This window comes from Ilyonectria robusta (assembly GCF_021365365.1).
Source record: "Ilyonectria robusta strain PMI_751 chromosome Unknown BGZ61scaffold_1, whole genome shotgun sequence".
Lineage (NCBI taxonomy): Eukaryota > Fungi > Ascomycota > Sordariomycetes > Hypocreales > Nectriaceae > Ilyonectria > Ilyonectria robusta.
Window position 1 is genome coordinate 4764575 of NW_025764435.1, and position 19125 is coordinate 4783699.

Genomic DNA, 19125 nt, shown 5'->3' on the forward strand with positions numbered 1-19125 from the left:
CTCTAGCCCGCTAAATACAATCCCAAGCATTATTTCCTGTACAAGAAACCGCCTTTCTTCTGCAGAAAGTGGTGCTTCAACCCCGTTCTCAAATGCTTCGTATTGTTGATGCTACTCTGGATAGCTTCGCTCGGAACATGAACGTCCTTCAAGTATTCGGCGCTCTCGTATACCTCAAATGCACAGAGGCGATTTTCTTTCTGTGAGTCTTTCAAGATTCTAAGCATTTTAGCATACGCATTATAGTGTTACTCTTCATGTGGTAGCTTACCCATACACCAATGTTCCGGGCTCATCCTCACGCCCAGTTTCCACCACGGCTTTCCAGTAGGGAATGGATGTGTCAACACCACCCGGGATATAGTCAAGCTCTGCAAACGCAATATGGGGGTCCCCATGCGTGAGCACCTCTTGTCGGTCGAAGCGAAACTCGGGGAGATATTCCAGGATATGAACATCGGGCTTGTCGTTGGGATCCAGGACCTTCTCATCAACAAACCATTGGTTTATGTCTTTGACCCCAATGGTAGACATGTGAAGATCAAATGCCGCTTTGTCGGTATATCTGTAATTACTTATCATGTGCGTTCGAGAATTCGAGAATTGTTGCACACTTACTCTTCAACCGCATACACTGTCTTGCCGTCGTCGTCGCGCGGGATGAGTGTAGCATACTTTAGCGTTCCGGGCTCGCCCTTTAAAGCCGTATCCGCCAGGACTTGCAATCTTTCCAGCAGCTTACAGCCGTTAGCTTCAGGCATCTTTGTGAGCGGAATCACGAACCTCATTGCGACGGCGAGTGTCAACCGTGAGCATTCGCGCTACAACTAAAATTCTCTCGACCATTTTGAAATGAAGAGTCGCGAAGAGGTCAAACTTTCCAGAAATGAGACACCGCGCTATTCATTGGTCTACCCTCATATAGAACTTTGTTGTGGCCGGCCTGGAGGCGCCACAATCGATGCATGTACCCCTCAGCTCGCTTTACTTTATCCGGGTTTTGTGGGACAGAAATGCACTGGGTCAATTTTTAGTTGTGTATCAAAGATGACTATCCCGAATCGCCGAGGAATTAAAGGTCGGGGAAGAATATTCATGTGGCCCAGATATCATGTGGATTGTGTTCGTCATTCATGTCAGGACCAACTTCAGGCCATCAGAGCTACCCTACAGCGATATGTCGGTGGACGGAAGATAGGCGCACCAGATAGACCTCGTGTTGATTCTAGTTCTCATCTTAATACAATCCTCACCCTAATCTAATCTAAAGCTTTGCGGGAAATCTCTTGTCCAGCGAACAAAGCCCGTCCCTCATTCCCGTCATTTCTTTCCTCAGGATCTTCCCTGTTGCGTTCCTCGGCAACTTGCTCGCTTCCCAAACACCACCCCGAAGCTTTTTATACCCGCTCACCTGCTCATCTATCCATGATTGAACATTCCTGAGGGACTTCTTTTTGTCAGCTGCGCTCTTACTCACCAGGTGAGGCTTGAGCACCACCCAGGCTGTGGGCACCTCAGTCAACTGGCTTTCGTCCCACAGAGCTGCAACTCCGCCCTCCGCGACATCCGGGTGAGAGTTGATATACGATTCGAGCTCTGATGGAGAAACCTGGAAGCCTTTGTATTTGATCAGGTCCTTGGTACGCCCCACGATGGAAAGCCGTCCTTCTTTGTCAATCGTGCACACATCGCCCGTGTTGTACCAGTTGTCCTCAGGAAACCCTTGCTTATTCGCTTCGTCGTTGAACGCGTAGCCACTGGTAATATTTGGTCCTCGTAACCACAGCTCGCCGGGGCCACCTAATGGCGCATCATTTACCGTGCCTTCTTTGACCAGTCGAGCTTCAATGCCTGGGAGCAGTCGTCCAGTTGAGCCTTCTGGGAGAGTCTCATCAAGGCGCTGGTAAGCTACGTATCCAGACGCTTCTGTCATGCCAAAAGCCTGAATCATCTTCCAAGGGGCTCGTGACATGAGTCTCTCCATGTCACCCTTCTTGAGCGGCGCGCCGCCGACGTTGAGGATTGCCGCACGGGAGAAGTCATAGCGCTCCGTCACATCGGACTTTGCTAGTGACAGAACCACGGAGGGAACGCCCTGGAAGGAAGTGGCCTGGTTAGACCCAACCAGCTTCGCAAAGCTCTCGAGATTGTATGAGGGCATGGCGTGGTGAAACATGCCAGTGTAGGGCCCTAGAAACATCGGCATGGTTGTCATGGCAATATGAGCCCATGGTGTGAATGCCACGGTCTTTGATGCGGGATGAAACTGAGACGCGTCGTGGGAAACGAGCTGATGCACGTTTGCAACAAAGTTGTAGTGTGTAAGACACACACCCTTGGGTTTCCCTGTCGTCCCGGACGATAGATGGATCGACGCGAGACGTTTTGAAGTATCTGGGTAGTGGGGGATTTCCAATCGCGCTGAAGACAGGAAGTCGTCTGGGATATGAAGATGATGTGCTGTTTTGGCGATGACAGTGAGGATTATTGGGGGCTGCCATTCCACGCCTTCCTTCTTCAGTTCAGCTGCTGCAACCTCGACTGCCTCATTGATTGCAGGGAGGATATTCCCATAAGCGACGATGAATTGAGGGCGACACACTGCAATTCCATGTCCAATTTCAGTTGCCTTTAGTGCATAATTGATTGGGCAGATGGCGCCTCCCGTCCACAAGATAGAATGGAAGACCTCCATGAATTCTACACTGTTGGGAAGAATAATGGCCCATCTTGCCTGATCTGGCGGGTTGAGCTTTTGCTTGATCCCATTTGCGATTCTGCCCGTACGGTCGCGAAGTTCACCAAGTGTGATGCTCCGATTGGTGAGACTATCGGCTGCGATGAGGTGGGAGTCTGGAAGATCGTAGTGGGAAGAGTGAAGAAGTTGAGTGAGGTTTTGGTCTTTGGGAATATCGACCCTCCGGTCCAGGTTGTAAACTGTCATGGTCGGTGTTGATTGAGTGGCCATAATGCATGCCTGTGTCGACAAGTTCTGAGTGCGCTTGGAGTTGGACGTCTGACTATGATTCTCGAAATCCGGCTCGTCTGGAGCGCTGGTAAGCCTCACGACAATTACCGAGAGTCTGGGAGATGTCTTCCGCCACCCCTGTCACGACCCCAGATGTAGGCCCTGGGGAGCAACACCTTTCAACATTTTGGGAAACCAGTCTAGATAGCTTGCATTAGCTCGTGGGGGTCGTTACCGAGTACGGTCTCGGGAAGACCGGCTGACACGATGAATCATTAGGGCCGCTCCACCTCCGCATCTTAGTTCGCCTACCGGATAGCGAGGTGCACGAGGCGGGGTTTGAATGGCGAAGGAATCGGGAAGTGAGGCAAATGAGACATGGATATGCCGGAAGGTAACTTGTCAATGGTATCGTTTACCGAGGACGAAAAAGATTGAGTGTCGTTGGGAAAAGTGATTGCGGGGGAGATTCATGGTGTTGGAAAACTTCCAGTCAAGCCTTCACGATAGCCCTCGGCGTATTCACCAGAAAGGCTTATTCACGGCTGTAAAATGTCATCGACCGAATCGAAAGAGAAGTCTCGCCGTCCCATTCGGATTGGCAATGCATCTGGTGCCATTGGCGACGGGTAAGTGATGATCGCCCTTCCGCGTGACAACACCTGGTTGACAAGTTCAGCCTTGATCAGGTTTTCCGACTGGCATCTTCCGGCGCCGTGGATGCCATCACGGCCGATTATCTCGCAGAGTTCAACATTGCGTGGAAGGCAATCGAACTGCAATCACGGCCTGATCTGGGATACGAACCCAACTTTCTCGAACAATTAGCCTACAACAACGGAGATGGTGCCCGTGCGGTGGCCAACAACAACGTCAAGGTTGTCCACGATGGCGGCGCTCTCAATCCCAAGAGCTTAGCTGAGAGGGTCGATTCGTACTTTCGCAGCTTGGGAATTCGACATATGAAGGTCGCTTGGGTCGAAGGCGACAATGTCACCGAACAGATCAGGACCAATCGATTCGGGAACCCGCAGCACCTGGACCAAGCTGGCAGGAAGTTTGAGACCGAGGGAAAACAAATACTCGCGGCAAACGTGTATACCGGACAGAGAGGTATCATCGAGGCACTCGAAAAAGGCGCAGACATTGTGATCTGCGGCCGGTGCTGCGATGCGTCCCCTGTCATGGCACTTGCATCCTGGCACTGGGGTTGGAAACCGACCGACTACAACCAAATTGCCGGCAGTCTCATGGCTGGACATCTCATCGAATGTGGTGCCTATGTGACTGGCGGGAACTACTGCGGCGCTCAAGAAGTTGCTCAACTCCATCATGTCGGGTACCCAATCGCCGAGATTGCGGCAGACGGGACATGCATCATCACCAAGCCCGAGGGCACCAACGGGGCCGTTACGGTAGACACATGCAAGGGCCAACTGCTGTACGAGATTCAAGGACCGACATATCTCAATCCTGATGTTGTGGCGCGGATCGATGGCGCCTGTCTTGAGCAAGTCGGCAAGGACCGCGTTAGACTGTCAGGAATCGTGGGAATCCCTCCACCCCAGACTGCAAAGGTCGCCATCAGTGTTTTGGGCGGCTTCCAGGCCGAGATCTCAGCATACGCCGCAGGGCTCGACACTGATTTCAAGTTCAACTTGATGAAAGAACAAGTCCTGGGCCAAGTCAATTTGGCAGATTTCACAACCTTCAGCATTGAGAAATACGGGTCTGTAGGTACCAACCCTCGGTCACAGAAGTCCTGCACCGTCCAGTTTCGCTTTTTTGCCCAAAGCCCGAAGAAAGAGGCCTTCACTCAATTCCGCAGGGCCATCTTTTACAACGGGATGCAGGGTTATTGCGGTCTGCACCTCGGGATGGACTGGCGGACAATGGAGCCCAAGCCGTATGTTCGGTACTTCCCCGCCCTGATCCCTCAGGAAGTTCTTCCCATCTTGACGGTACACTTCATCTCGGGAGAGAAGTATGCTGTTCCGCAGCCGAACTTCAAAGACATGAGAGCCATCTCAGAGTCTGCTTTGGCTATTAGCCCCGCGTTGGCGAATTCGCCATCCACAAACGGACGATTGATCAGGCGTCCCCTCGGCGACCTCTTCTTCGCCCGGAGTGGCGACAAGGGCGGCAACGCGAACGTTGGCTTCTGGGTGCGAGATCCAAAAGCATTCTCCTTTGCGCAAGCCTATTTGACGGTACCGAAACTGATTGAACTTCTGGCCGACGACTGGGACGCTCAGTACTCTGTTGAGCGGTGTGAGTTCCCGCACCTCAACGCGGTCCACTTTGTGATCAAGGGGATTTTGCAGGACGGAGTAAGTAGTAGCAGTGTACTTGACGGATTCGGGAAGAGTATTTCGGAGTTTTTGAGGGCCAGGGTCGATGATTTGCCGTATGAATTAGTCCAAGTTGAAGAGCAGCGACGTATGAGTGCGCAGCAAAAAGCCATCTCATCACGAATGACGTTGTAGGAGAGAGCACATGTAAATTGTTCTACATAGATAGTTATATCTTCAAATACAACAACTTCTTTGATGAAATACTATCCCTGGAACATACAAGAACCCAAGAGAACCTTCCAACTTCTGCAATTAAATCTGGGACAATGATTGTTAGGAGGGATAAAACCCACATTAAGAAGCGTCCTCAGTACTTATTTTTAGGATTGAGGCATGCACTCGTTTGCAAAAATTAAGATGCATGTGTCCGAATAGCAATGCCCTTCAACAAATGATACGTCGCATGTAGTCCAGCTCCTCGTACTGTCGGTCAGAGCTGGCCGAAACGGGTGACCGTCCGAGGCAGCGCGGATCGAGCCGAGGCAAATGGCATGGCCCTGGTATGGAACGGCGGGGTAAGTGGCCGGTGGGCGAGGAATAATTAGTGGGAGATCGCCCCAGATTCATATCATGATCTCCAGTTCAGACCTCGAAAACATCCATTATTTTATTTGCATCGAGTCTAAATCATGAGTTCGAGCGACAGACCCGTGAAGAATGCCTCTGGGCGATACGATAATGTCGATTTCCGCAAAGCGGCTGGGTACAAATACCCGCCGCTGAAGTGCAGCTATAACCGCCGAGATGTGCTCCTCTTTGTAAGTGCACTCTGTCTGCCTACTGCCATCAAGCTATTAACCAGATGCCCATAGGCCAATGCAATTGGGGCGAAGGCGGAGGAGCGCCACTTGCTTTACGAGCTTCACCCAAAGTTCGCTACGTTCCCGACGTTTCCTATCAATCTGGCTTTCAAGCAGACGGACCAGGATGTCTTTGACTTCATCTCGCGCATGATTTCGGGAGAAGTTCCTGGCACGCCGCCGTTCGACGCACAGAAGTCCGTGGACGGTGAGCGAGGAATTGAGATTCTAAAGACGATTCCCACCAGCTCGGAAGGATTGGACCTTGAGATCCAGAACAAAGTCATTGGTGTTTACGACAAAGGTAAGATCCAACGCCAACACACTCGCGGCAGTGGCTGACTCGTGTCTTGCATCAGGTGGCGCCATGATTCTCGAAGCTGAGCAGGAGCTTGTGGATGTCAAGACAGGAACCGTCTACGCCAAGATGAACTCAATGGCTTTCGGTATCGGCCAAGGCGGCTATGACGGCCCTCGCGGTCCATCCAAGCCTTCGCCCAAGCCTCCCGCCCGGGCTCCTGATGCCGTCCACAATTTCCAGACCACTCCAGAGATTGCTCTGCTATACAGACTCTGCGGCGACTACAATCCCATGCATGCAGACCCAGATTTCGGAGCGCGTGCCGGCTTCAAGGGATGTATCCTCCACGGTCTCGGCACCTGGAACATTGCAGCTCACGGTGTCCTAAAGGAGCTCGGAGATTCTGACCCTAGTCGCTTCAAGAGGTTTGGCGCTCGATTCAAGAGTGTTGTGTATCCTGGCGACGAACTTGAGACCAGGATGTGGGTGGTTGGGTCCAAAGGTGGTGTTGACGATATTATGTTTGAGACGATTGTTAAAGGCGACGGGCGAGTGGCCTTGTCCAACGGCTACGCCCAAATTGCGCAGAGCGGCAGCAAGTTGTAAATAATCAGTGTATAATAATTTATTCACCCATCATTTCTAGTCATGAATCGTCCTGGTATGCGTGAATGCCACTCAGATCCGAGAGAGTTGGCGGGGTAAATCACCAGCGGTCAAGGATTGCAGGAAAGAAATTATGGGTAAATAAAATGCATATTTATAAAATCTAGATATGTGACGGGAACCATTTGGGATCTCGCTTCTCTCGGTACGCAGCCAAGCCCTCGCTCGCGTTCTTGCTTCGCAGCATGGCTTCTGCCCACAGTTCCTGTCCCCTCATCGTAGCCCTGCTCACGCCCGTTTCCCATACTTCCCGCGCACCCAGGCGGGAGATGATGACGCTGTCTGGGCTCAAATTGGCAATCTCAGAGGCGTAGTCCAGAGTTCTATCCAGCAGTTTATCCTGGGGGACAATCTCTTTGATAAGACCCCATTGCACACCCTCCTCCGCTGAGAGTGTCCGGCCGGTCAGAACAAGATCCATTGTGCGATGGTTCCCGAAGAGCAGCATCGATCTGGGGAGCGCGCCTGCAAGGGCTGAAACGCCGCGAAGGACTTCGGGGAGACGGAATGTTGCATTTGGGGACGCGAAAATAACATCGGCATTGAGTACGATTTCGAAGCCGCCACCTGGGATGTCAGTCTTGCCATAAAGGGTTGCATTAGCAATGTGTCTTACCATGCGCATGCCCATTGCAGGCGATAATTATTGGCTTCTTTCCAGTCCTATTCGTCATCCCCCCGAAGCCACCAGAAGGATACTCGTGAGCGACATCGTTGGTCTTGATGATGTCGAATCTCTGCTTCAGGTCCATCCCCGCGCAGAATGCCTTGTCGCCTGCGCCAGTGAAGACAGCGCACCGCAGCTCGGGCTCACTGTCGTACCACTTCCACAGCGCACCGAGTTCAATTGTTGCCTCCACTGGCAGGCAATTGCGATATTCCGGCCGGTTGATTGTAACTTGAAGAATGTGCTTGCGGGGGAAGCTAACAATGCTGTGTTCGACGTGTGGGTAGGGGTTCTCGATCCACGAAGGGACGGGGTTCTTCGTTCGCGGTGTAGACATGCTGGCGATGGATGCAATTGCGTAAACGGATTGTCGGGTCAGTGGATTGGCGAGACTGTGTATCCAATATTACATTTCGGGAACCTCATCGACGAGCGTGAAGTGAAAACCCCCCCATTCCTCGTGAGAATTATCACCTCGGTTGCTGGCGGGCAAAAAGACCCCGAGCGAAAGGAACCGTCCACCCTGACTCTTCAGCCGACAGGATAACACTTGAACAGCGTTCAGGGCGATCAACCTGGCCGCCCGTATCACTGTGAATCCGGGTGCTGGGCAGATGATCGCATCCCCCCCCCCCCCCCTCCTTGCGATGAATCACTAGTGTCCAGCTTCCCCGCACTTTGTATCAACGGTGGGGTGGGGATGGGCCTCGGTCTCGCGTTACTTAGCGGGGTCCCTTTTGGGCGAGAGTGGGCGTCCAAGGAACAGGGAAGTGTGGCAGCTGGAGATTTGGGTACTTGGGTCCAGTCGTGGTTGAAGTCAGGGAGACGAAGCCCGAGAGAAGGGAGCGACTAGTGGTCAAACTGTTCCGACAGCCGGGGTGATGCGGTAACGACTTGTCTATTTACGGGTGGCAGAGAATATTACCTGTTTGCCTTGCTTTTTATTGATTGAATTTTAGAATTCTGTCCATCAGTATTCAAGCATTTTCTTGACCACATTTTGCATTGAACCTCACCCATTGCTTCCAATCCACCTTCACCAAGCCATCCACCTCACCTCACCACTACACTTTCTCAGACACACCCCAAAACATGTCTCAGAACTCATATCCGACGGAGACGCCTCCACCTCCGACTCCAGCTTTTCTCAAACTTACCTTCCCTGCACCACGAGTCGTCCTAATTCGCATGGACAGGCCAAAGGATCTCAACGCCATGTCCACAGCCGCCCAGTGGGAGATGGATTCTGTTTGGAAGTGGTTTGACGAAGAACCAAACCTCTCAGTAGCCATCATTACCGGAACTGGCCGAGCCTTTTCTGCCGGTGCCGATTTGAAGGAGTGGAACAACTCAATGTCAGACGATGCGGACCCGAGCAAGCGGATGGGAAATGCCCCAGCCTTCAAGCCTCTGAGCCGGCGCCTAGGGAAGAAGCCTGTCATTGCGGCAGTGAATGGCCTCGCTATGGGCGGTGGATGTGAGTTTATTGTCAACTGCGACCTCGTCGTCGCAGCCGACGACGCATATTTTGGCCTCCCAGAAGTTCGGCGTGGAATCGCGGCCATTGGTGGAGCACTCCCTCGATTAATACGGACAATTGGCTTACAGAGGGCATCTGAGTTCGCTCTTACTGGACGAAATGTTTCTGCGCAAGAGATGCTTCAGTGGGGTGTTGTCAACAAGGTGGTCCCCAAAGAGGAGGTCGTCCAGGAAGCAGTTAAATTTGCGGAAATGATTGCAAAGAACAGCCCAGATGCCATTATCTGCACACGAGCGGGCCTCCGTCAAGGATGGGAGACGGCATCAGTGGAAAGAGCCGTGGAATGGACGCTCGAGAAGGAGTTTGCGGAGCTTCAGAAAGGAGAAAATATTCTAGAGGGTCTAAAGGCGTTCTCGGAGAAGAGGGAACCGAGATGGAAAGGAAGTCGGCTGTGAGTGATTTTACCAACAGTCTAGTCACATTAATTCGAAACATACGGGAGTGTATAGAAAGGTATTATTCCTTATGTTGCCGACAAATACTGTATCCAAGTCGTCAAGCTTTCTCACCACTCGCGTTTTCCGACACAAATTGGCCAAAGTCCAAGGTGTCGAACATGACACAGAGCATGGAAATTACGATGAATCATTTATTGGAGGGTATCATGGTTCAGCTGTGATACTGTTAGTGCCGCTGCTGCTCTCCAGACTTCAGTACTCCAACAATGATTCATCTCCATCACACCTCCCGTGGATGTGACTACTGTGTCGTTCACAGAAGAGTTGGTACGTGTTAGCTCCTAAATTTCACCTGAGGAACTAACACACACATCCTCCGACGGTTCCGGCGTTTGGCTAGAACTTTTAGATGGTCGTAGCCCCTCGCGTGACGACCTAGTTCCCCTCTCGCTAGGTTGGTTAAGACGCCACCACTAATGATTCATCGGCCAACACGCGAATACGCAAGCTTCGTGGAGCTATATTGGGTCAAAAAGCTATCCTTGCACCCCCACAGTACCGCCGCTTCCCCGCAAACATCAGCTGGATCATGGCAGCCATTTTCCGGGGTAGTCTGGGGTAATGGGCTCGTGGCAGGGCCAAGAAGCATTGCGAGCTGGGTGATAGGCCGACTGTGATTGCGGTGGCAGTTCGTGCCACGGGAAATCAGTTAATTTGACGACGGATGAGCTGGTTTGAATGCTGGTAGTACCATCTTGAAGTGGTCGGAGATGCAACTCCTCCTTACATCTTGACTTTGGCATTCCGAACATCTATAAGGCGCCGATCATCCCCCAACTTGTAAGAAGGGGCTATATTAGACATCCATCCTCTACAGGTTCACAACCACCACCACCTAACATTTACTCAATCTCACTATTTCTCAAAAGTGCTGGCTTCAAGCTGCAGCGCGCCCTTCAACAATGGAGGTCAACAAAATCGAGAATACAGCAGAGCATCTTGATATAGTCGAGGATGAAAAGGAACGAGCGAAGCGCGATAACGATACCGGGTCAATCAACTCCGCCGCCCTAGGCGATGACCTACCACCTGGATACTTTTACTCCGTCCGCTTCATTGGAGCTATGGCTGTATGTAATGCATCCTTATTCAGGTCGAACTTTGTGACTGATGATTTGCGCAGGGTTTCTGTTTCTCGGCCCTCAGCGCGTACATCTTCTTGATCCTGCCGACCAATGTCTTGACCTACATCAACGCGGAAATCGGTCCGAGCAATTACATTGCATGGGTTAATATTTCTCGAACTCTCGCTCTGTCTTTCACGTATACAATCCTCGGCCGCCTTTCTGATCTCTTTGGCCGCCGGTGGTTCTTCATTGGCGGCAACGTGGTTGCCCTGATTGGAATCATCATCTGCGCCTGTGCCAACAATGTGAATACCCTCATCGTCGGCAGCGCTATCTACGGACTCGGTGAAACAGTCCAGCTCAGCTTCAACGTTGCAGTGGGAGAACTTGTACCGAACAAGTACAGACCTATGGTCTTGTCGTTTGTCTTCCTCACGAACGCCCCCATTGCTACATTTGGACCTATCATCGGTGGGTAGATGAGAACCATTCCTCATGAACATCAGCTAATTGTGTATAGCCCGGAAGTTTATTGAGAATCCCAATCTCGGGTGGCGCTGGTGCTACTATATCAACATCATCGACGTCGGTCTGGCCATCATCTTTCTGTTCTTCTTCTACCACCCGCCGACGTTCGAGCTGCTCCATGAGCGCAAGACCAAGCGTCAGATGCTCAAGGAGCTCGACTATCTTGGCATCTTCCTCTGGACTGCTGGTCTCACCCTTTTCCTCATGGGTGTCTCGTGGGGAGGCAAAATGTACCCGTGGAAGTCTGCAGCAACGATTTCGTCTCTTGTTATCGGTGCCCTGCTCTTGATTGCTCTATTCATTTGGGAGGCGTTTGCCAACCTCAAATACCCAGCCATTCCAGTAAAGTTCTTTGCCAACCGTGGTTTCATGGCTTTGGTCTGTTGCGCCACCGTCGCCAGCAGTAAGTTATTTTTGTCAACAGCAAGATCGCCAGCTAATCAAGAGAACAGTGTTCTACTATAGCGCTGTACTTCTATGGCCACAGCAAGTCCAGGCTCTCTTTACAAAGGATGTCACCTACGCCGGGTGGTTGTCCTGCACGGTGGCCTCTTCGACGGCGCTGGGGCAGATCTGTGCCGGTTTAATCGTTCGTTGGGGTGGAAATGTTCGATACTGGCTGATCTTTTCGACCTTTGCCATGGTTGGTTTCGTCGCCGCACTGGCCTCACTCACCCCATCCGATAAGAACACTGGTATTGCCCTCACTATCCTTGGACCATTCTTCGTTGGCTTCATCGAGTTGGCATCTTTGGCCCTGGCTCCTCTTTTCTGCGCTGCCCAAGACATTGGACTTGCCTCTGGTTTGCTTGCCTCCATTCGCTCAGCAGGTGGCTCCATCGCGGTGGCAGTCTATACCTCGATATTGAGCAACCGACTCACGGACACCATCCCCAACAATGTCATTCCAGCAGCCGAAAAGGCTGGACTCCCAGAGAGCCAGGCCTCGGATCTTCTCACGGCTCTTACTGCAGGCGACTTGTCCAGCTTCTCGGATGCAGTCCAAGCAGCAGTCGCGGGCGCGCTGCCCACTGCATATGCGCAAGCTTTCAAGACAGTATACCTCGCGAGTTTGGGATTTGGTGCTATCGCCATCATCGGTTGCCTCTTCTCCAAGGATGCCAAGAAGCACTTGACGGATAAGGTAGAGAGACGGATGCACGACGGGAAGGCGACCAAGAAGACGCACACTGCAGTTGATGTCTAAGTCCGTGTTCGATCGCAGATAGTTGTACAAAGAATGTCATTATGGTTAAGCCTCTCATTCCAACATGAAACTTTCCATCCGTCCGAAATCTTCTCTGTAAGTCTTTGATTCTCCATCGCCGAAGCTGTTGGCAAGAAAGTGCCAAGGTCTACCTATGGTCGCATATGGGGTGATGAGGTTGCAAAAGGTGCAAATATTAGGGGCTAAGTGTCCTAAAGATTAAAGGGCCTTGTAGTAATTATAGAAGGTCCCTATACTAATGGTTTAGGGGCTAGATGCACTGGAAACTGGCCAGAGGCACGATAAATTAGTAGAGGGACCTACTATAAATTAGGGGTTTACCGCTAATATTTAGGGGTTAGCTAAATTAAGTGCAATTTCCGGGCTTTGGGCACTTTGCGGACCTTGTCTCATATGCTACCGTCAAGGTCGGCTAAGTCCAACTCTACGATTGTGTAAAGAACTCATATGGGCTCTAAAACAGAAAATTATAGAAAGCAGAGAAAATGTCAGAAAGGAACCAGGTTGAATAACTCATGTGTTTCTCTAGGACATTTAATTTGTATATAATTAAGTCGTCTAGCAATTCCACCCACCATCAACACTGACAGAATTGCCACTAATGTAACTTGCATCGTCACTGAGAAGGAAAGCAATCAACGTGGCTACTTCTTCGGGCCGTCCAGTTCTCTTGAGTGCAATATCGTTCATTGTCTCCTTTTCGAATTGTTTATCAGCACCCGACTCCACAGCCACTGCTGCTGCTGCCCTATACATGGGTGTATCGATCCGGCCTCTGTGTCTATGTCAGTAGTTGCGCTTATCAAGTTAGGTGGGAAAGACCTACGGGCAGATTGCGTTTACACGGATTCCTCGTGCTCCAACATCCCTCGCCGCAGAGCGCGTCAACCCTAGCACGGCGTGTTTGCTTGCCGAGTAAGCGCCATTCTTCTCTCGTCCGATCAACCCGGCAATGGAGCTGGCATTGACAATGCTGCCGTTGTTGGAAATGTTCTTGATCTGCGCCTTCATGCAGTGCATCAGGCCCGTGGTGTTGACTCCAAACACAAACTCCCACTCTTCGAAGTCCTGGTTCTCGATGGCGCCGTGCTCACCCCCGATGCTCTTGGGAATGACACCAGCCAAGTTAGCGGCACCGTCGAGACGGCCAAAGCGCTTTACTGTCTGCCCAATCCAGTCGAGAACTTGGTCGTATTTCCGAACATCCAGCGGAAAAGCAAAGACTTCAGCTTTGTGTTCAGACTCGATGTCTCTTTGCGCCTTTGCGAGGCCTTCTTGGGAAACATCGGCGATGGATATTTTTGCCCCTCTGCTGGCCAGGAGCTTTGCTGTGGCCAGGCCGATTCCAGAAGCAGCTCCAGTGATAGCAATGACCTTGCCGGCTAGCTGTGTGTTTGCCATGGTATTATGATCGACAAATGTTTCCAAATATATTCAATATTGTTCAAGATGATCACCAGTGAATATGAGCTGTTAATTTGACTCTGCTGAAACCGCGGGTACTTAAGTGGCATTGTTCGCGGTAACCGATTTCCGGCATCGTGTCCCCCGCACTGGGATGCGTCATGAGGTCCCTTACTCTAGCCGACGAAGGTCCTGTCTCAAACTGAATTGTTTAGGCTCGGTTAATGCTGATTTTCCGGTTGTATTGAGTGCGGTAATTGTCTAGCTTGGTCTAATGCTACTTTTCCGTGTCACGGCTACAAGTGTCCGTCCTCGATGAACTTCTTGGGCACCGGGACGAATTTAGCCCTTAGATACTCCCCTAGGTTTTTCGCAAGAGTATCAAGCTTGCTTCCAGAGTTGTATCCCCTGTCAAGATGGTTCTTGAGCAAGAAATGCACGGCTCGGAGGTTTGGAAGCTCAAATCTATCTACGCGCCCTCCGGTGTACTCGTGCTTGCCAAGTAGCTCCTTCATTTTACCAATGGTGAGGAATGCGCGTAACCATTCCCACTGCTCGTTATTGGAGACAAATAGCCCGACATTGGCATCGGATGCCTTGTCCCCAGAGCGAGACAGGGCAACCCATCCCAGCGGCGCTTGCACCGTGGGCCCGAAGGATTCGAGCGCTCGAGGATGTAGAGCGTCGTAGGACTCATGGGGTCCATAGTCCTTTGTCACTGGCGGCAACGAGATTGGGATTATCGACTCATCGCCAAACAATAGATGAACGCGATGATTGCAGGCGCTCTGAGGTATGAGCGAGACAAAATATTCCCAGTAACTCTTTGGTGCTGATTGCCGCAAGTCGTTGGGTCGAGAAACACCCTAATCGCAGCCTGTTAGTCGAGAATAGCGCATCTAGCAGACAAAACTCACAGGACATGACTGCAAAACAGTCTCATATAGTTTTCTCGCAAACCCATCCGGCAGACTGCCATCAAACAACTCTGCCCTTGGACCCTGCGCAAAGATACGGTAGTCCACAGTTGCGATTTCTTGATTGACCGGATCAGGCGGACTGCTGCCGTGGACGTGAAATTTCAGCATGGTGAATTCCCGAATGAGCTCTTCTCCAATGGCGTGTCGGGCTTGCTCCTCCATCCATTGGCACTTTTCCTCAATGTCAAGGCCTACGAGGTAGAAATGCCATTCCGCTTGATAGCCTCCATGAGCCGTCACTCCCATGCGCGTTGTTGCAGGCGGCGGGAGTCCTTTCACTCCCGACACATGGACAATGTCTTCTCCGAGCTGCCCCATTCGGATGTTTCGCAAGTCGGCAACGACGTCCGAATTGAAGTACAAGGGGCCGGATATCTCATACACCAACTGCGACGTCACAGTTTCGGTGTTCACGATGCCATTTGAGCCTTCTTCTTTTGTGATGTTGCATTCCCCATCACTGAAAACCTCAGCGATAGGGAAGCCAAGGCCCAGGTGCTTCTTAGCCTTCATGAGGTCCTTGAAGCGGCTGTAGTAACCACCAGTTACAAATGCAGAGCATTCGATCAAGTGGCCTGCAATAAGAGCACCAGCTAACTCATCAAACTGATCTGCTTTCCAGTCGTGCCAGAAGGCAGCCAGACCTATTGTTGGGGCGGCGTCTGATACTCTATGATCGTTAGCTGTGATTCGAGTGGTGTCAACAATTCGCTATCAAGTGGTTTGCGTACCTTCCGCATATTACAATATCTGCCCCCCGTCTAAGTGCTTCTGCAATACCAAGACTTCCAAGGTATGCTTGTGCACAGAGAGGCTTGTGCCCCCACTCGCTCAATGTCTTGCCGTCCGTTACGCTGGTGAAGACGTGACCGTCGGCGGCCATCGCTTCAAACGGTCCAGTCACATCATCGCCCTCAACCCAGGCCACCTTCATGCCGTATCCGGCCTTTTGAACCATGTCATGGACAACTTTGGCAAGGAGTTCGGTGTCACTGGCGCCAGCATTGACTGCGAGTTTGGTCTTATTCTCCGCCAAGAACGGAATTGCAGGCTCAAAGCATTGCAGAAAAGTGCTGGCATACATGGCCGTTCGCTTGCGCTCCTCAAGCGGCAGTGTAGCGATGGAAGGGTCCTGTTGAGCCTTGCCAGCACCGTACCCAGTCATGACATTTTCAGACAGCCAATCTCCCACAATGGCATCGACACGCGTGTCTTTAGCTAGACGAGAAATCGCCGCGACGCGGTCTGTGAATCCTCCTGATGCACCGCCAATTCGAATGGGCCGACGACCCGGTGTCTGCTCCGAATGCATTGTGAGAGATGAAAAGGTATCCAATCTAGAGAGGAAAGCATAGTCAGAGTATCAGAAACCGACTTAGGGGGTGCTCCCAATAGGATAACACTCTGTATAGGCAATTGACTCCCGTTGTAAGACCGCTCCAGTTCGGAGCCGGGCGTGGGACTGAGATGCCGTGCTATTCCCACCCCGCCGTAACGCCCGGTTACCGATCTCCGAGACGGTCCATTTTGACAGCTTTCCCCGCATTAATGATTCATCGGGGGCATGCAGCACCTGTACTCGTGATTGTGTGACAATTCCAGTATTCCGAGGATTGGGAGCGGTCGAGTCCTCATGGAGAGTGTTGGGGTGGGCCAACCGGGGAGGAAACGGAGGCCTGGCCCGAGTCGAGGTCGATTAGGTGCGACAGGTCCGGGAATCGGTTGCGAAACGCCTCTCCCACCGTCCAGTTCCTGATTTGACGCATGTGCTCCTCGTAGACGGGGTTAATGGCTATTTCTGCGGTGCCGTTGCCGTTGACAGACGCGGCCAAAAGAACCGAAGCTGGGTCGTAAGGCCAGTTTAGCTTGAAGCCCGAGCTGTAGGGGGCAGCAAAGTCGTCGAGTGTGATCTCCGGGTGACTGATAAGATACTCTCGCGCTCGGGGCCTGATTGACTGTCAATCAATGCAAGAAGACGAGTCATTAGCGGACTCACCATGGAATACGATCTATCCACGCTGAATGGGGCGTCGTGAGTTGGCTGGGAACGGGTCGCAGCCAGTCGGGCATGAGGTCCCAGCTTTGCTTATCGAGAAGCACCATCCACTGCTGCGTCTAAGTTACGGTCCAAAGGGTCCTGAGAATGCAATCCTACCTTGAGTAAAGCCCCCATGACGTAGAACACGGCCACCTGCTTGGGTAGACCTTCAATCTCACAATAGGTTCTCAGCACGTCAGCCACGACGTTGCTAATGTCGTCTTCTGAGTGGTGGCTCTTGTCGAGGAGACTGCACAAGTTCGGCCGCAATGGGAACCTCGCAGCCCTTTCTCCAGGAGACGACGGCACCAAAACACCTTCGGTCCTGATGCCATCGACAAATCCCTGGAGAATCTGGTCCGCGAGGCAACTCGGCGGAGTGTTTTTGGGGTGCAACTCCCATAGAGCTGGCCCAATGCTGCTAGCATTGCTAACAACACCAGGGCTGTGGCCAGTTTCCTCACCCAGACCATCACGGCCCATGAGACTAAGCTGCAAAGCCGCATTCTGGGTCCGTAGCTGGGAGTTCTCGCTCTCCAGGTACCCCATCTTCGTTTCCAAGAGGCTCATGGCACGGTTCCGTTCATCGAGAGCACTCGTAAGGCAGGCAACCTGATCACTCAGCGTCTGGATTGCCCACTTGTTCCGATCACGCATGGCCTGCTGGGACTTGCGGTCCCTGGCACGTTTGCGCTGCAGCTCCTGCTCGCGCAGCGATTGTGACAACGGGAGGGACGAAGCGTGGGCATACTCTGGACCTGGAGATGAATCATCGCCATGATCGATTGTGCTGGTCGTCGATGGGGCCATGATGATGACGGAGTTGGTGATCCATAGGCTGTCATTCCAGTGGAGTAGAGGGGCAGTTAAGACAGGGAGGACAGTGGCCTGGAGACATAACAACGCCCCGTGGAAATGGAAACGCGGGGTTAATATGGGGACCACTGACTCGTTTCTGGGGGTAGCTTACAGGGGCTGATGGGGGTGGTTACAGGCGGCCTTGGAGGGGTATGTGTTGGGTGGCGCCGCCATGAGAGATGGGATGGATGGGATGATCATGTCCAACACTCAAAGGGAAATATGCCAAGGAATTCGTTGACATTTGGCATTTTGGAAGTCTGAGTTACTCTCTATCCGACATCAACAATTCCCTGGTGCCCTACACTGCCAGAGGCGCCCCAAACACGGATGGATCAAACAGCGAAGCACTACATTGCCTCCCTGCACAATCAGTCCATGGGGACGGACCTGGAAGACACTTGGTATTGCATCGCAGTATGCTCCCAAGCTACACATAGTCTCTGTTTTCGCATGCTTACTTTGGTTTATAGGCTTGTTCATTCGCAGCCAGCAACAAGGGCTGCTATGTCGCTGATGTCTTCACGCAAGCAATCAGCACACGCCAGGAAAACCACCAGTACCACAGGCATGTTTTAAAGAGGATCAAAGGTCCAATATCCAGCCCAAGGTCGTGTTTTCGTGAAACTTTACTGACACTACGCAGAAGGACTTCTGAAAACCGGCATCATCTACGGCATCCCCCGCGTCATCAACGCCTTCAGAGCACTTGTCAAAGCCATTCCCTCTCCGGAGTCCAACGAAACATCATCAATTAGAAACACCATTACGGTTCCTACGGATACGGATGAAAGAGGACTCGAATACATGCGCAACATCTTCCGCGCCGACCTGGACCCATTCCTGGGCACAATGGACAAGTACTGGCCGGACCTTCGAACTCTCGTTGTTACGTACATTTACGGCTACTACCAGTCCGACACGTCGATTCTGGATGCCATCACTACTTCGCAGCTGAACATCGCCACGCTGGTGCCGATGGATGTGGCCGCTGAGGTCGCCTGGCACATGAGAGGCACCATTAGGAATGGGGGGACGGAAGGTCAGCTCAAGGCAGCATACGACATCACATTGAGGGTTTGCGAAATTTGTGAAGTAACTTTGAAGAACGAGATGCCAAAGGCGCAGGATGTTATCAATGAAGAGAGGCTGATAATAGACTGACCACCCTATCGTCAGTTCTTAGACGCAAGCCTGGATCACTGACTGTCCTGGGCAATTTCATCAACATAATAGGATTCTAAATCTACAATCTTATATAGATATCA

The 19125-nt window shown here is 51.9% G+C and overlaps 10 protein-coding genes across 10 annotated transcripts; 5 read left to right on the forward strand and 5 right to left on the reverse strand.

Annotated features, from left to right (window-relative positions):
- Nucleotides 1-29: 29 nt before the first annotated feature.
- BGZ61DRAFT_339254 (4-coumarate-CoA ligase) lies at nt 30-2944 on the reverse strand (the record flags this gene model as incomplete). The annotated part of the gene is made up of 4 exons (XM_046239211.1): nt 30-219; nt 272-565; nt 619-718; nt 1300-2944. 4 exons carry the CDS (start codon nt 2942-2944, stop codon nt 30-32), a joined length of 2229 nt encoding a protein of 742 aa, XP_046113103.1.
- A 576-nt stretch (nt 2945-3520) lies between these two features.
- BGZ61DRAFT_583256 (uncharacterized protein) lies at nt 3521-5454 on the forward strand (the record flags this gene model as incomplete). Its single annotated transcript, XM_046256312.1, has 2 exons — nt 3521-3597; nt 3648-5454. 2 exons carry the CDS (start codon nt 3521-3523, stop codon nt 5452-5454), a joined length of 1884 nt encoding a protein of 627 aa, XP_046113104.1.
- A 435-nt stretch (nt 5455-5889) lies between these two features.
- Nucleotides 5890-7059, forward strand: BGZ61DRAFT_409201 (HotDog domain-containing protein). The gene is made up of 3 exons (XM_046243212.1): nt 5890-6080; nt 6135-6426; nt 6482-7059. Exons 1-3 carry the CDS (start codon nt 5952-5954, stop codon nt 7027-7029), a joined length of 969 nt encoding a protein of 322 aa, XP_046113105.1. The 5' UTR covers nt 5890-5951; the 3' UTR covers nt 7030-7059.
- Nucleotides 7060-7160: 101 nt separating this feature from the next.
- On the reverse strand, nt 7161-8365 carry BGZ61DRAFT_379281 (carnitinyl-CoA dehydratase). The gene is made up of 2 exons (XM_046242605.1): nt 7706-8365; nt 7161-7656 (listed from the first exon to the last, which is right to left on the reverse strand). The coding sequence occupies exons 1-2, from the start codon at nt 8091-8093 to the stop codon at nt 7193-7195; spliced, it is 852 nt and encodes a 283-aa protein (XP_046113106.1). The 5' UTR covers nt 8094-8365; the 3' UTR covers nt 7161-7192.
- Nucleotides 8366-8848: 483 nt separating this feature from the next.
- Nucleotides 8849-9691, forward strand: BGZ61DRAFT_489254 (carnitinyl-CoA dehydratase; the record flags this gene model as incomplete). The annotated part of the gene is made up of 1 exon (XM_046250191.1): nt 8849-9691. One exon carries the CDS (start codon nt 8849-8851, stop codon nt 9689-9691), a length of 843 nt encoding a protein of 280 aa, XP_046113107.1.
- Nucleotides 9692-10656: 965 nt separating this feature from the next.
- On the forward strand, nt 10657-12556 carry BGZ61DRAFT_544704 (fungal trichothecene efflux pump; the record flags this gene model as incomplete). Its single annotated transcript, XM_046255276.1, has 4 exons — nt 10657-10824; nt 10878-11292; nt 11342-11752; nt 11802-12556. 4 exons carry the CDS (start codon nt 10657-10659, stop codon nt 12554-12556), a joined length of 1749 nt encoding a protein of 582 aa, XP_046113108.1.
- A 579-nt stretch (nt 12557-13135) lies between these two features.
- On the reverse strand, nt 13136-13978 carry BGZ61DRAFT_338908 (BcABA4; the record flags this gene model as incomplete). The annotated part of the gene is made up of 2 exons (XM_046239173.1): nt 13136-13352; nt 13404-13978. The coding sequence occupies 2 exons, from the start codon at nt 13976-13978 to the stop codon at nt 13136-13138; spliced, it is 792 nt and encodes a 263-aa protein (XP_046113109.1).
- Nucleotides 13979-14277: 299 nt separating this feature from the next.
- On the reverse strand, nt 14278-16273 carry BGZ61DRAFT_409207 (uncharacterized protein; the record flags this gene model as incomplete). The annotated part of the gene is made up of 3 exons (XM_046243213.1): nt 14278-14847; nt 14899-15631; nt 15693-16273. The coding sequence occupies 3 exons, from the start codon at nt 16271-16273 to the stop codon at nt 14278-14280; spliced, it is 1884 nt and encodes a 627-aa protein (XP_046113110.1).
- A 319-nt stretch (nt 16274-16592) lies between these two features.
- On the reverse strand, nt 16593-17820 carry BGZ61DRAFT_544710 (uncharacterized protein; the record flags this gene model as incomplete). Its single annotated transcript, XM_046255277.1, has 3 exons — nt 17117-17820; nt 16958-17070; nt 16593-16908 (listed from the first exon to the last, which is right to left on the reverse strand). Exons 1-3 carry the CDS (start codon nt 17807-17809, stop codon nt 16593-16595), a joined length of 1122 nt encoding a protein of 373 aa, XP_046113111.1. The 5' UTR covers nt 17810-17820.
- Nucleotides 17821-18187: 367 nt separating this feature from the next.
- Nucleotides 18188-19021, forward strand: BGZ61DRAFT_526308 (uncharacterized protein; the record flags this gene model as incomplete). Its single annotated transcript, XM_046252929.1, has 3 exons — nt 18188-18274; nt 18331-18448; nt 18504-19021. 3 exons carry the CDS (start codon nt 18188-18190, stop codon nt 19019-19021), a joined length of 723 nt encoding a protein of 240 aa, XP_046113112.1.
- Nucleotides 19022-19125: the final 104 nt, after the last annotated feature.